At 44.6% G+C, this 15,604-nt stretch overlaps 1 protein-coding gene across 1 annotated transcript in view; it reads left to right on the forward strand.

The window, feature by feature from the left end:
* Nucleotides 1–15,604, forward strand: part of LOC111970039 (ephrin type-A receptor 8-like) — a 165,440-nt gene that overhangs the window by 145,518 nt on the left and 4,318 nt on the right. Inside the window, 10 exon segments of the mRNA XM_023996525.2 lie at nt 8,588–8,743; nt 9,081–9,491; nt 11,550–11,674; nt 12,145–12,307; nt 13,125–13,151; nt 13,154–13,179; nt 13,182–13,300; nt 14,112–14,179; nt 14,591–14,716; nt 15,119–15,304. Coding sequence (XP_023852293.2) covers nt 8,588–8,743; nt 9,081–9,491; nt 11,550–11,674; nt 12,145–12,307; nt 13,125–13,151; nt 13,154–13,179; nt 13,182–13,300; nt 14,112–14,179; nt 14,591–14,716; nt 15,119–15,304 — 1,407 coding nt within the window.

Below are 15,604 nucleotides of genomic sequence, written 5' to 3' on the forward strand. Positions count from 1 at the left end.
CTGCCACCCTGGCGTTGCCCGGACTATGCGCTACTGCGCAGACGATTTTGGTGGCCTGCCATGGGAGAAGATACCCGGAGGTTTGTTGCCGCTTGTCCTGTTTGTGCCAGAATAAAAGTACCAATCAGCCCAGCTCTGGGCTTCTTCACCCCCTACCTATTCCCCGGCGACCTTGGTCGCATCTGGCCCTGGACTTTGTCACAGGGTTGCCCTCTTCTGTTGGGAACACGGTCATTCTGGCCATTGTGACAGATTCGTAAGTTCGCTCACTTTGTCCCCATCTCCAAGCTTCCATCTGCCACTGAGACGTCCGAGATCCTTGTTAGGGAGGTTTTCAGGGTCCACGGATTGCCCAGTGACATTGTTTCTGACCGTGGTCCTCAGTTTACCTCTGCTGTCTGGAGATCTTTCTGTTTGGCCATTGGAGCTACAGTCAGTCTCACATCTGGTTTTCACCCCAATCTAATGGTCAGGCGGAGAGAGCCAACCAGAAGATGGAGTCCACGCTGCGCTGTCTTGTCTCCTCTGATCCCACCTCTTGGTCCTCTCAGTTACCCTGGGTCGAGTATGCCCATAATACTCTCCCTTCATCTGCAACTGGGATGTCTCCCTTCCAGTGCCTGTATGGTTACCAACCTCCCTTGTTTCCTTCTCAGGAGAGGATCTCTCGGTTCCCTCTGTCCAGGCCCACATCGTCGTTGCCACCGGACCTGGCATCGGGCCAGGAAGGCCCTCCTAGAGTTTCGGACCGGTATCAGATCCAGGCGAATCGTCGCCGTATTCCTGCTCCCGCTTATACCGGTGGAGAATAAGGTTTGGTTGGCTACACGGGATCTTCCTCTACGGACTGAGTCGAAGAAACTGTCACAGAAGTTCATTGGTCCGTTTGTGGTAGAGAGAATCATTAATCCTGTTGTGGTTCGACTCAAGTTGCCTGCAAACGCTTAGAGTACACCCCACCTTTCATGTCTCCTGCCTCAAGCCGGTTCTCCTCAGTCCTCTGTTGCCCCTCCTCCTCGTCCCCTCCCCTCGGATGATCGGAGGTGGTCCTGCCTACACGGTGCGCCGCATCATGGACTCCAGACGGCGGGGTCGAGGGTTCCAGTATCTTGTGGATTGGAAGGATATGGTCCAGAGGAGAGGAGTTGGATTCCTCGGCGTCAGATCCTTGATGCTGACCTGCTTCGTGACTTCTACCGCCTTCACCCTGGCGCTCCGGGTAGTACGCCCGGTGGAGTTCGTCGGAGGGGGGGTACTGTCACGAATCCCGCTTCCTGAGTCTGTTTTTGCCTGTGTTCTGTCCTGGAGTGTTTTTTCCGGTGTCCTGGAACGCACCCTGTCTGGTTGCCGGGCGAAGCTAGTTGGAGGATCTCTGAGTACCCGCACCTGTATCCCATCAGCTATCTGCACACCTGGTCCTGATCATCACCCCTCCACTTCATAAGCGCTGACCTGACATCCATTCCCTGCCGGATCGTTAGCCATGAACAGTATGTTGTGCCAGCGTATCAGCCTCCAGTTTGATAGAGTTTGTTTAGTTGTTTTGTACGTCTTGCTTGCCTTGAACTTACCTCCGTTTTTTTCGTCTACAGTCATTCACCCGAACACTCATCCCATCCCTACCTGGTCGTCGGTGACTTCAGTTACTTCCTTGGATCTGCTTACTCAATTCCATCAACTCACCTCTGCTGCCCGCTCCGCTACATGGATTTTTCTATCACTACATTTAAACTTGTAAATAAATACTCCCCTTCGTCTTACTCTCCTTGTCCAGGTCTGCTTCTGGTTCTACTTTAGAGAACCATTGCACCTGTTCTGCACTCATTACCTGTATTAACTGCACCTGTTTGAACTCGTACCTGTATAAAAGACACCTGTCCACACACTCAATCAAACAGACTCCAACCTCTCCACAATGGCCAAGACCAGAGAGCCTTGTAAGGACATCAGGGCACAAATGTAGACCTGCACAAGGCTGGGATGGGCTACAGGACAATAGGCAAGCAGTTTGGTGAGAAGGCAACAACTGTTGGAGCAATTATTCAAGATGACGGTCAATCACCCTCGGTCTGTGGCTCCATGCAAGATCTCACCTCGTGGGCATCAATGATCATGAGGAAGGTGAGGGATCAGCCCAGAACTACACGGCAGGACCTGGTCAATGACCTGAAGAGAGCTAGGACCACAGTCTCAAAGAAAACTATTAGTAACACACTACGCCGTCATGGATTAAAATCCTGCAGCGCACGCAAGGTCCCCCTGCTCAAGCCAGCACATGTCCAGGCTCGTCTGAAGTTTGCCAATGACCATCTGGATTATCCAGAGGAGGAATGGGAGAAGGTCATGTGGTCTGATGAGACCACATGACTACACTCGCCGTGTTTTGAGGAAGAAGAAGGATGAGTACAACCCCAAGAACACCATCCCAACCGTGAAGCATGGAGGTGGAAACATCATTCTTTTGGGATGCTTTCTGCAAAGGTGGACAGAACGACTGCACCGTATTGAGGGGAGGATGGATAGGGTCATGTATCGCGAGATCTTTGGCCAACAACCTCCTTCCCTCAGTAAGAGCATTGAAGATGGGTCGTGGCTGGGCTTCCAGCATGACAACGACCCGAAACACACAACCATGGCAACTAAGGAGTGGCTCCGAAGAAGCATCTCAAGGTCCTGGAGTGGCCTAGCCAGTCTCCAGACCTGAACCCAATAGAAAATTTTGGAGGGAGCTGAAAGTCCGTATTGCCCAGCGACAGCCCCGAAACCTGAAGGATCTGGAGAAGATCTGTAGGAGGAGTGGGCCAAAATCCCTGCTGCAGTGTGTGCAAACCTGTCAAGAACTACAGGAAAGTATGATCTCTGTAATTGCAAACAAAGTTTCTGTACCAAATATAAGTTCTGCTTTTCTGATGTATCAAATACTTATGTCATGCAATAAAATGCAAATAATTACTTAAAAATCATACAATGTGATTTTCTGGATTTTTTTTAGATTCCGTCTCTCAAGTTGAAGTGTACCTATGAAAAAATTACAGACCTCTACATGCTTTGTAAGTAGGAAAACCTGCCGATTCTGCAGGTTATTACATTTACATTTACATTTAAGTCATTTAGCAGACGCTCTATCCAGAGCGACTTACAAATTGGTGCATTCACCTTATGATATCCAGTGGAACAACCACTTTACAATAGTGCATCTAACTCTTTTAAGGGGGGGGAGGGTTAGAAGGATTACTTTATCCTATCCTAGGTATTCCTTAAAGAGGTGGGGTTTCAGGTGTCTCCGGAAGGTGGTGATTGACTCCGCTGACCTGGCGTCGTGAGGAGTTTGTTCCACCATTGGGTGCCAGAGCAGCGAACAGTTTTGACTGGGCTGAGCGGGAACTGTACTTCCTCAGAGGTAGGGAGGCGAGCAGGCCAGAGGTGGATGAACGCAGTGCCTTGTTTGGGTGTAGGGCCTGATCAGAGCCTGAAGGTACGGAGGTGCCGTTCCCCTCACAGCTCCGTAGACAAGCACCAGGTCTTGTAGCGGATGCGAGCTTCAACTGGAAGCCAGTGGAGAGAGCGGAGGAGCGGGGTGACGTGAGAGAACTTGGGAAAGTTGAACACCAGACGGGCGCGGCGTTCTGGATGAGTTGTAGGGTTTAATGGCACAGGCAGGGAGCCCAGCCAACAGCGAGTTGCAGAATCCAGACGGGAGATGACAAGTGCCTGATTAGGACCTGCGCCGTTTCCTGCGTGAGGCAGGGGTCGTACTCTGCGAATTGTAGAGCATGAACCTACAGGAACGGGTCACCGCCTTGATGTTAGTTGAGAACGACAGGTGTTGTCCAGGATCACGCCAAGGTTCTTAGCACTCTGGGAGGAGACACAATGGAGTTGTCAACCGTGATGGCGAGATCATGGAACGGGCAGTCCTTCCCCGGGAGGAAGAGCAGCTCCGTCTTGCCGAGGTTCAGCTTGAGGTGGTGATCCGTCATCCACACTGATATGTCTGCCAGACATGCAGAGGGGCGATTCACCACCTGGTTATCAGAGGGGGGAAAGGAGAAGATTAATTGTGTGTCGTCTGCATAGCAATGAAGGAGAGACCATGTGAGGATATGACAGAGCCAAGTGACTTGTGTATAGCGAGAATAGGAGAGCCTAGAACAGAGCCCTGGGGGACACCAGTGGTGAGAGCACGTGGGTGCGGAAACCAGAGGTTTCTCCTCGCCACGCCACCTGGTAGGAGCGACCTGTCAGGTAGGACGCAATCCAAGCGTGGGCCGCGCCGGAGATGCCCAGCTCGGAGAGGGTGGAGAAATACTTTTCTCAATAAATAGATAACAAATAAATAGGTTATCAAATACTTGTTCTCCCCACTGTATCTGTGTGTGTGTGTGGGTGCTACTGCGTTTATAGTTTTACTGCTTCTATTATTTGTGTGCGTGTGTGTGTGTTCTTGAGTGCATGTGGTGTGTGACATGTGTATAGTATTATCGTTATTTCGAACTGTGTGTGAATGTGTGCATGCTCCTGGTAAATCTGTCAGAGACTTCAAAGTGCTAGCCGCATCCCTCCTTGATGAGCGAGCTATTCCAATGTTTATCATGACCAGCTTTTCAACTCAGGAGCCTCACAAAAAACATCAAGGGATGGAGGGATTAATGGGGAAAAAAGGAAGAGAGAAAACAGTGTGGGAATAATATTGCAAATAGAAATAGTTTCCGGTTCCCTGGGGGACACTGACGTAAGAGAGAGGTGCGTATCAGCCCCGTCTGTTAATCTGTTTGTTTCCAAACTGTCTGTCTGTGTGTTCCAGATGGTATATTCAGCATCAGTACTGGCACTCTTACTGTCAGGGTTCATTGTTAATGTAGCCCTTTCCTGCAATCAAATGACCTAGTGGCTGTCACGACTTCCGCCGAAGTCGGTCCCTCTCCTTGTTCGGGCGGCGTTCGCCTGTCGACGTCACCGGCTTTCTAGCTACCGCCGATCCACTTTTCATTTTCCATTTGTTTTGTCTTTGTTTCACACACCTGTTTTCAATCCCACAATCACCTATTCATTATTTAACCCTCTGTTCCCCCCATGGTTTTTGTGAGTGATTGTTTATTTTGTATTTTCGGTCTGTCAGGGTGTATGTGTATTTGTTACTTTGTATATTTTACCTTTTGAGTAAAGCACGTTTGATTACTCATATCTGCTGTCCTGCGCCTGACTCTCTACACCAGCTACACCTAGGGCCCATTACAGTGGCCTCATGGGTGGAATGTTATTAATATTTTTCAGAATTTCAGAATTAATCAACTTTTATTTTTTTACGCCTAAATTCTTGTGTTTCTATGTCAAACTGTTTTGTTATATTGTGATGTATACAAAGTTTAATATTGGGATGCACACTCAAAATGTAATACATCTCAACTCTATGTCTGACATGGTACAGGTGTCTTCTTTTTTTAGCCCATAACCATGTGAGGTGTATACTTTTGTTTCAAAGTACATTTGTTTAAGACCGTGATTTTTTATTTTTTTTTATTTTTATTAAACCTTTATTTAACTAGGCAAGTCAGTTAAGAACAAATTGTTATTTACAATGACGGCCTACCAAAAGGCAAAAGGCCTCCTGCGGGGACGGGTGCTGGGATAAAAAATATATATACAGTGGGGAGAACAAGTATTTGATACAAATGCAATAAAATGCTAATTATTTACTTAAAAATCATACAATGTGATTTTCTGTATTTTTGTTTTAGATTCCGTCTCTCACAGTTGAAGTGTACCTATGATAAAAATTACAGACCTCTACATGCTTTGTAAGTAGGAAAACCTGCAAAATCAGCAGTGTATCAAATACTTGTTCTCCCCACTGTATATATAGGAACATAACACACATCACGACAAGAGAGACAACACTACATAAATAGAGACCTAAGACAACAACATAGCAAGAGCGCATCACAACACACCATGGTAGCAACACAACATGACATCAACATGGTAGCAACACAACATGACAACAACATGGTAGCAACACAACATGGAAGCAGCACAAAACATGGTACAAATATTATTGGGCTCAGACAACAGCACAAAGGGCAAGAAGTTAGAGACAACAATACACCTCGTAAAGCAGCCACAACTGTCAGTAAGAGTGTCCATGATTGAGTCTTTGAATGAAGAGATTGAGATAAAACTGTCCAGTTTGAATGTTTGTTGCAGCCCGTCCCAGTCGCCAGCTGCAGCAAACTGAAAAGAGGAGCAACCCAGGGATGTGTGTGCTTTGGGGATCTTTAACAGAATGTGACTAGCAGAACAGGTGTTGTATGTGGAGGATGAGGGCTGCAGTATATCTCAGATAGGGGGGAGTGAGGCCTAAGAGGGTTTTATAATTAAGCATCACTTTTTTTAGCACACTGCAGTAAAATTAAGGGGTATTGAGAGACTTTAGTAAATTACGGAAAGGCATAAAGAAATATAATCAACAACATTGAGTGCTGTACAATACAGTAATACAATATAGTAACACACACATTTTTTGTGATCCATATTCTGTATTTTTTTAAATAATGGTCAAAATGAGGTTTTGGATGGTCATCCTTCTGGCAGATCGCTCGAGATTGACTTCGAAATTGGACGTCTGCCCATGTCGTGAGGATGTCGGGAAATGCCTTTAAAGCAGCCCACTAGGGGCAACAGCGAGCACTATTACCATGAAGTGGACGGGGGTGGTGGATGGGCTTAATCCCATGACTCCGGATCTGAAGTGGTAGACACAAATGTTTAATTTCTTTGATTTAACCCTATCCCAAACCATGCACCTAAACACACGTATGACTCCTTTCTATGTGCACCAATATTACAGTCTGTTTAACTGAATTGCCCTGTGAAAGATCATATTTTAGAACTTAGCTGGTTATGTTGGCAATTGAACAAGCTTTCAAATGATGCCACCTGACCCAGATTGCGGTTTATAATGGGCCGTAAACAACAACAGTAATTGTGGGATGGCGGGGATGCAAAACAACAAAACAAGAGTGCTTGCTCTAGTCCCTCAATGGCACAGCTAGGAGGGTTCAATGAAGCACCTTATTGTTGATGACTCTTCTTTGAGTCATAAAAATGTATTGGAATTACTTAGGAACTCCTTGGAGAGGTGTGTGGCCACTTGGAGACACCACTTACTCCTCTCATTCAGACCCTTGTCATTTTTTTGTCTTATGTTACACGTACCCCATATTTTCCAGGAATATTCTTATTATGCTACTAAGTGTATCCAGAATATTGTCAGTTTTCGTTATCAACAAACGCAGCAAAAAGTATAGTAAATATAACATGCACATAAAATCAACAGTGTAGTGTCCTCATCTTTGGTCTAATAATGTTTCCACTATTTCGAAACTGTTCCATTTCAATTGCTATCATGCTTATGCATATGCATTTCTTCTGTAAGAAACATTTCAATGTATCCCAGTCCATATAGGCCAATTCCCACGAGTATAAAGGGTTAATGTTTTAACCCTATCCAAAACCTTAACCTTTCATTTCTAAATGTAACGTTTGGAGCGACTTTACATTTGAGGTTGGGGAAATGTAATGATGCTGAGCAGGAGGAGTCAAGCCAGGGTGTCAAAAACACCAAGAAATCTGACGTTTGGAGCAACTTTGAAATTTGGAGAAATGTGGAAAAACATCAGAATCTGAAGTCAAATTGGAAAAACCATGAGATCTTGTTGCATCCTTTACAGAGCAGAGACGTGTTGGTAAGCTTTTTTCTTTTTTTACTGAGGAGGCACGATGAAACCATGATGTTGCCAGATATTTCTGTTTCACCTGCCACATAAACCATCATTTATCAGTGGAGCCTGTATTATTGAAAGTTAATATGTAGTCTGTGTGCTGAATAAGGTTGAAACGTGGTCTACATTTAGATTATCCTACGGGAGTATGAACAGTGCACTGACTCTTTGGCCCAAATGTGTGTGTAAAAGTCTAACTTTCTTCTCCCTCCTCTCCAGTCAGTGAGTCTATGCAGGGTTCCAATTACATATTGACTGTTGGAGTTTCCCTAGAAATAATGGGGTGGACCAAAGAATAATATTTTCCAAGATTATTATGCGTATTCATATACATTTTTGTTTCTCTCTCCTTTCTTTCCACTCTCTCCCTTCCCTTCTCAATTTCAATTTTCAAATTCAATTTAAGGGCTTTATTGGCATGGGAAACGTATGTCTACATTGCCAAAGCAAGTGAAATAGATAATAAACAAACGATAAATTAACAATAGTCTAATAAACAATAGTCATCAGTAGTCTTAAGTCTGTCTACGTTCAGCCGCAAGCCGACTTTAAAGGCGAAGCTGACTAATCTATAAATCACATTGTATTAACTGCTCAATGGTAAAATGGTAAAACATTATCAGTGAGCATTACACTTACAAAAATGTAATATTATAGAGTTGTAATGATGTGCAAATAGTCTCTCTCTCCCCCTCTCTCCCTTTATTTCTCTCTCTCCACTTTGCTCTCTCCCTCTCTCTCTCCCCCCTCTCTCTTCCCCCCTCTCTCTTCCCCCTTCTCTCTCCAACCCTCTCTTTCCCATGCAGCGTGTGAGGTGGGTTTCTATAAGCCAATGGCAGGTGATGGGTTGTGTGGGAGGTGTCCTCTACAAAGCCACTCAGAGACCAGAGCTGCCCTCTACTGCCCCTGTGACTCCAGCCACTACAGGGCCCTTACAGACCCCCCTGCTGCACCCTGCACAAGTACATAACTCACAAACGCACACAGTTATGCACACACACAGACTGAATAATCCACTACACATGTAGGTCCACCTCTCTCACACATGGCCTGGGTGACCTGTGTGATTTGGTTAATTGGGCATATGCTACTTTTCTATGATTATTTATTTGAATTTCCCTTTTAGAGGGCCTCTCTAAACACCAGATGAACATAAACATCTGAAAGAGAAAATAGAAGCACATTCCACTGGTTCAGGTGCTAGTCATGAAGAAACACATGAAAATATACACCACTTTCTCTCTCTTCTCCCTTCAAATTTTTCTCCTCCATCTCTTTTTCTCTCTATCCTCTACTTAGGCCCCCCAACAGCTCCAGTAAACATGATATCGTCGGTTAACGGTACGTCAGTGAATCTGGAGTGGGGTCGACCGATGGACTCGGGGGGTCGCAGTGACCTGCTGTACAGTTTGCTCTGTCAGAAGTGTTCTGGGGAGGGGGGGCAGTGTGAGGACTGTACAGCAGGGATGGGTTCAACCAGTGGGGGAGAGGGGATGGGAGGAGGGGGTGGAGGAACGGTGGACCGCTCTGGGGTGGTCCCGGTGCGGTTTGTTCCCCGGCAGAGCTCGCTGACCGAACCCTGGGTTACCGTTCTAAACCTGGTTGCCCACGCCAACTATACCTTCCGTATCCTTGCGATGAATGCCGTGACTCACCTAAGCAATGAGCCAGCGCCCTTCATATCTGTCAACATCACCACGAACCAGGCAGGTAGGGGACACCTGTATCGATTTAAAACATATAAATGTATGCATCTAGGTTGTTTTACCTGTGGATCAAACACATACAGTTTACACATTAAAAATAACATCTCAACAGCTAGGCTGCATGATACAGTACATACAGTGCATTCAGAAAGTATTCAGACCACTTGACTTTTTCAACATTTTGTTATGTTACAGCCTTATTCTAAAATGGATTAAACAAAACATTTACCTCATCTACTTGCAACCAATAACCGATAATGGCAAAGACAAAAATGTATTACAAATAAAAAACAGAAATACCTTATTTACATAAGTTTTCCGACCCTTTGCTATGAGACTCGAAACAGGTGCATCCTGTTTCCATTGATCATTCTTCAGATGTTTCTACAACTTGATTGGAGTCTACCTGTGGTAAATTGAATTGTTTGGACATGACATGGAAAGGTACACACCTGTCTATATAAAGTCCCACAGTTGACAGTCCATGTTAGAGCAAAAACCATAAGGTCAAAGGACTTGTCAGTAGAGCTCCGAGACAGGATTGTGTCGAGGCACAGATCTGGGGAAGGGTACCAAAAATGTCTGCAGCATTGAAGGTCCCCAAGAACACAGTGGCCTCCATCATTCTTAAATGGAAGAAGTCTTCCGAGAGCTGGCAATTGGGGAAAAGGGCCTTGGTCAGGGAGGTGACTAAGAACCCGATGGTCACGCTCCTTCTGGGAGAACCTTTCAGAAGGACAACCATCTCTGCAGCACTCCATCAATCTGGCCTTTATGGTAGAGTGGCCGGACGGAAGCAACTCCTCAGTAAAAGGCACATGACAGCCTGCTTGGAGTTTGCCAAAAGGCACCTAAAGGATTATCAGACCATGAGAAACAAGATTCTCTGGTATGATGAAACCAAGATTGAACTATTTGGTCTGAATGCCAAGCGTCACGTCTGGAGGAAACCTGGCACCATCAATACGGTGAAGCATGGTGTTGGCATCATCATGCTGTTGGGATGGTTTTCAGCGGCAGGGACTGGGAGACTAGTCAGGGTCAAGGGAAAGATGAACGGAGCAAGGTATAGAGAGATCCTTGATGAAAACCTGCTCCAGACTGGGGCGAAGGTTCACCTTCCAACAGGACAATGACCCTAAGTACACAGCAAAGACAACACAGGAGTGGCTTCTGGACAAGTCTCTGAATGTCCTTGAGTGGCCCAGCCAGAGCCCGGACTTGAACCCGATTGAACATCTCTGGAGAGACCTGAAAATAGCTGTGCAGCGACGCTCCCCATCCAACCTGACAGAACTTGAAAGGATCTGCTGAGAAGAATGGGAGAAACTCCCCAAATACAGGTGTGCCAAGCTTGTAGCTGTAACGTCTCTCCTCGGAAGGCATGTACCAAAGCGCAGCGTGGTAAGTGTTCATGATATTTTATTTCACAAAAACAATCGAACAAAATAACAAAGTAAAAAACCAAAACAGTTCTGTCAGGTGCAGACACTAAACAGAAACGGAAAAAGGCTGCCTAAGTATGATTCCCAATCAGAGACAACGATAGACAGCTGCCTCTGATTGGGAACCACACTCGGCCAAAAACAAGGAAATAGAAAACATAGAATGCCCACCCTAATCACACCCTGACCTAACCAAATAGAGAAATAAAAATACTCTCTAAGGTCAGGGTGTGACAGTAGCGTCATACCAAAGAAGACTTGAGGCTGTAAAGTTGTTTCAACAAAGTACTGAGTAAAGGGTCTGAAGTCTTATGTAAATGTAATATTTCAGTTTTAATGTTGAATAAATTTGCCAAAATGTATAAAAAACTGTTTTTGCTTTGTCATTATGGGGTATTGTGTGTCGATTGATAAGGGGGGGACAATGTAATCCATTTTAGAATAAGACTGTAATGTAACCAAATGTCTAGAAAGTCAAGGGGTCTGAATACTTGTTTTGACATATATTGACGTTTTGTAGTTGGGCTCCATGGAACATTGATGTATGTATGTTCTGGTTTTCTAATAAATAAATAAAAAATTGTTTCTGTACTTCCTGTTTCCTGCTTTCTGTTCAGCCCCTTCCCAGGTGATCGCCATTCGCCAGGAGAACGCCAGTCAGAACAGCGTCACTCTGCAGTGGCACGAGCCTGACCAGCCCAATGGAGTCATACTAGAGTATGACATCAAATACTATGAGAAGGTATAGTAGATACATACATACATACAAACATACGTACATACATACAGTAGATACATACAGTAGATACATACAGTAGATACATACAGTAGATACATATATGCATGTATGTCTCTCTCTGTCTGTGTTTATGTATGCTGATTGATTCGTGAAAGTGACAGCCTAGCAGCGAAAACAAGTTAATTGCTTCGTGGTTCTGCATGCCCTGACACACAGCTAATGAGGTAAGAGAGATCTGAGCAACACACACACAGACCAGGATCCCCACAGTGGGGGTGGTCACTGGAGACTTGAGGTTGTGTTTATAGAGTGAATAGTGTCATACACACACACATGCCTGGATAGTACAGACAGATTAGTGTGGCTGCTGTGTTGTTATCTTAATCTGTGCAAGCTCCTGGGGTTACTACTGGATAAATCTGCAATATCAACACTGCTTGTACAGCCTGTCTTTATCAGCTCTCCTCCACCAGGATAAGGAGCAGCAAAGTTATTCCACCCTGAAGGCTAAGGGGACCACGGCCCTGGTGTCTGGCCTGAAGCCTGGTACCAGGTACATTTTTCAGGTCCGGGCCAGAACCTCAGCAGGCTGCGGACGCTTCAGCCAGAATGTGGAGATCCAGACCGGGAAAGCAAGTAAGAGAAGGAGAGTGGAGCACTATTTTCATTTGTAAAATCTCTCACTAGGTTTAGAAGTGCTTTGTATTCTATTGGTGTCTATTGGTGCCAACCTATCTGTAGTGTTTTTACAGACTTTACTGTAATATTTACTGCAGTGTTTTTGCAGACTACTGTAGTATGCTATAGTATTCACTATAGTACTATAGAAAAAACACTACAATAAATACTAATGTATATTCCACAAAAACAATACTATAGTATACTACGGTCATGTCTGCAAAACACTACAATGAGTACTATAGCATACTACAGTTATGTATGCAAAAACACTACAGTAAATACTACGGTATACTACAGTAATGTCTTCAAACACACTGCTGTGAACACTACAGTAATGTCTGCAAAAACACTACAGTGAATACTATAGTATATAAATATAGTAATACTACAGTATTTAAACCATAATATATTATAGTATATTTTCATGAGGGACAGAATGGTGCTGGGTTGAAGAGCCATGAATGTCAGTGGGACCAGGAAGCCTTCAGACAATCCCATAATGCTATAGATCTGTGCTTTGTGTGAGGGCCACCCCTGTCAGGAAAGCTGCTGCTGCAGACCTAAGCCTCAAAGAGCACTGCACACACACAACACAACACACACACACACACACACACACACAACACACACACACACACACACACACACACACACCACACACACACACACACACACACACACACACACACACACACACACACACACACACACACACACACACACACACACACACACACACTCACACAAACTGGTTGTGTTGTTGTGTGTCCAGTTCCTCTGCGCCACGACACTATGACTATCATTGGATCTGTATGGCGCTGGTCTCCTGGGCCTGGTCACCTTCCTGGCCATCGTCATCTGCAGGAAACGGCAAGGCAACCCTTTCTTACACTACACCACTACCCGTGATGTGGATGAGTCCTCTCTGACTCTACGTCACTCATATACGTATGTGGGATATTTTTTACTCTACCTTAACAAGGGTTCAAGTAAATTATACCATTGTCTCTATAGGATTCATTTCTTTTATAATCAACATTCATATTAGTATTTTCATTTTTATCCTTAATCTGTCTCTGATGTTGTATACCCATATGCATTGATATCCATAGGATGACCTCTAATCTCCTCTGAGGTCCGCTGTAGCTCAGTTGGTAGGGCATGGCTCTTGCCATTCCAAGATAGTGGGTTTGATTCCTGGGACCACCCATCCGTAAATAACGTATGCAAGCATGACTGTAAGGTGCATTTGATAAAAGAGTCTGATAAATGGATTTATTTTTTTACCCCCATAGGCTCCAGTGCTACAGTAACTGTCTATTTTCAGTCCAACAGTCCCACAATAGTCTCTCTAACTATGTTCCACTAATGCTTTTAAATAGCCCAGAGTAGTTCTCACTCTAGATTATGGCATGTGTTTGTTAGCAGTGGAAAGTCAGGTCATCTCCCAGAGTTTCTGCATGGGTAATGTTCAGACCCAGCTGAGTTTTGTACTTCTAAACAGTCAGTTTAATTATTATGGCTGTTCATGTTAGTTAAATAACAATGCTAATGTTTTCACGTATCCCTCTCCTTCTCTCCTTTGATGTCTAGAATTTACATCTTCCACAAATCATTTGTGGATTTAATTATTTCCAACTTCAATGCATGTTAGCGTTTTCAAGCGGAGTCTGAAAGATAGAATGAGAGGAAACCCGTGAGAAGTGTGGTGTATCCCCGTGTGACTCTAAACTATTCTAAAGTACTGTTTGATATACAGACACTGTGGCTATAGCAAGGCCTTCCAGGACTCTGATGAGGAGAAGATGCACTACCAGAATGGCCATGGTATGTTTGTATTATTATTATTACTGGTTTGTTTTTATTGCCATGTTTTATTATACCCCCCCAGCCTTCACTCCATTAACTTGCCTGTTTAAATAAAGGTTAAATAAAATACAATCATTTTCATCCTCAGTGTACACAGTTCACTTACCGTTTGATTCAGATTTATTGAGGTACAAAATCTCAGTACTGCAGTCTCTCTCTCCCTCCTCTCCCTCTGTCTCTCTCTCTCCCACCCTCCATTTTCTCTCGCTGTCTCTCTCTGTATCTCCCCCTCTCTCTCTCTCTCTCTTTCTCTCTCTGTGTCTCTCTCCCCCTCTCTCTCTTTCTCCCTCGCTTTCCTGTGACAGTCTCATGTAGCATATTGTTTCCATCCAGTGGTATGTGACCAGATGCTAATGTTGTTTATTTTAGTGTCATTCCCCGACGTGCGATTCTACATCGACCCACACACCTACGAGGACCCTTGCCAGGCCGTCCACGAGTTCGCCCGAGAAATTGAAGCTTCCAGGATCAGAATAGAGAAAATCATTGGGTCAGGTAAACTGAAAATCATGGCTGAAGTAAAGGCTGCGGTGTGCAGCGGAGAGGAATGGCACAGTGGAATCAGAGCGTTGCATGGGGCTGTCAATCAAACACAGAGACACACAGGGAATAATAACATCACACTGGCACAGCAGGACATGGTAACACACAGGCGTTATAATCATGGCTGTTAACAATGACCTTTAGGGTTGTAGTTGTTGATAAGACACATTAGACAGAAAGGGAAAGGGGAAGGAATGTAATGATGTGTTCTGTGACTTTTCAAAGCACAAAGCAGGAGATGAGATTAGGAAACAATTTATTTTTGTTTGAATGAATCTATCACTCAATGAATAGATTAGTCTATATTGTGGTCGTCGGGGAGGAGTTCACCTAAACGTGTGTGTGTGTGTGCAGGTGAGTTTGGGGAGGTGTGTTACGGGCAGATGCGTCTCCCAGGGAAGAGAGACATTCCGGTGGCTTTGAAGACACTGAAAGCAGGATACAGTGACAAGCAGAGGAGGGACTTCCTGGCTGAGGCATCAATCATGGCCCAGTTTGACCACCCTAACGTCATTCACCTGGAGGGAGTGGTCACACGCAGTAAGATTCCATATGATTTGATTCAACTCCATTTTCAGTTTGATGCAATTCAATGTCTTTGCTGCGTATGAATTCAATTCAAGAATAAAGTACATACGCCCATAGAAATAAGAATTAATAGAATGGGCTTGTAAGCTCTAACCCTGGGTACACTCACAATGGCTGACTGGTATTGTGATGCAATAATTTCCATGGTATTTTGGAATGTTCTATCAACTGATGCTGGATTGCCATGGTAATGTAGAATGTTCATTCAAATAATGCTAAGGCTCCTGCAATATAATGTATTTTTGTAATGTC

Source organism: Salvelinus sp. IW2-2015, linkage group LG11 (genome assembly GCF_002910315.2).
Source record: "Salvelinus sp. IW2-2015 linkage group LG11, ASM291031v2, whole genome shotgun sequence".
NCBI classification, from domain to species: domain Eukaryota; kingdom Metazoa; phylum Chordata; class Actinopteri; order Salmoniformes; family Salmonidae; genus Salvelinus; species Salvelinus sp. IW2-2015.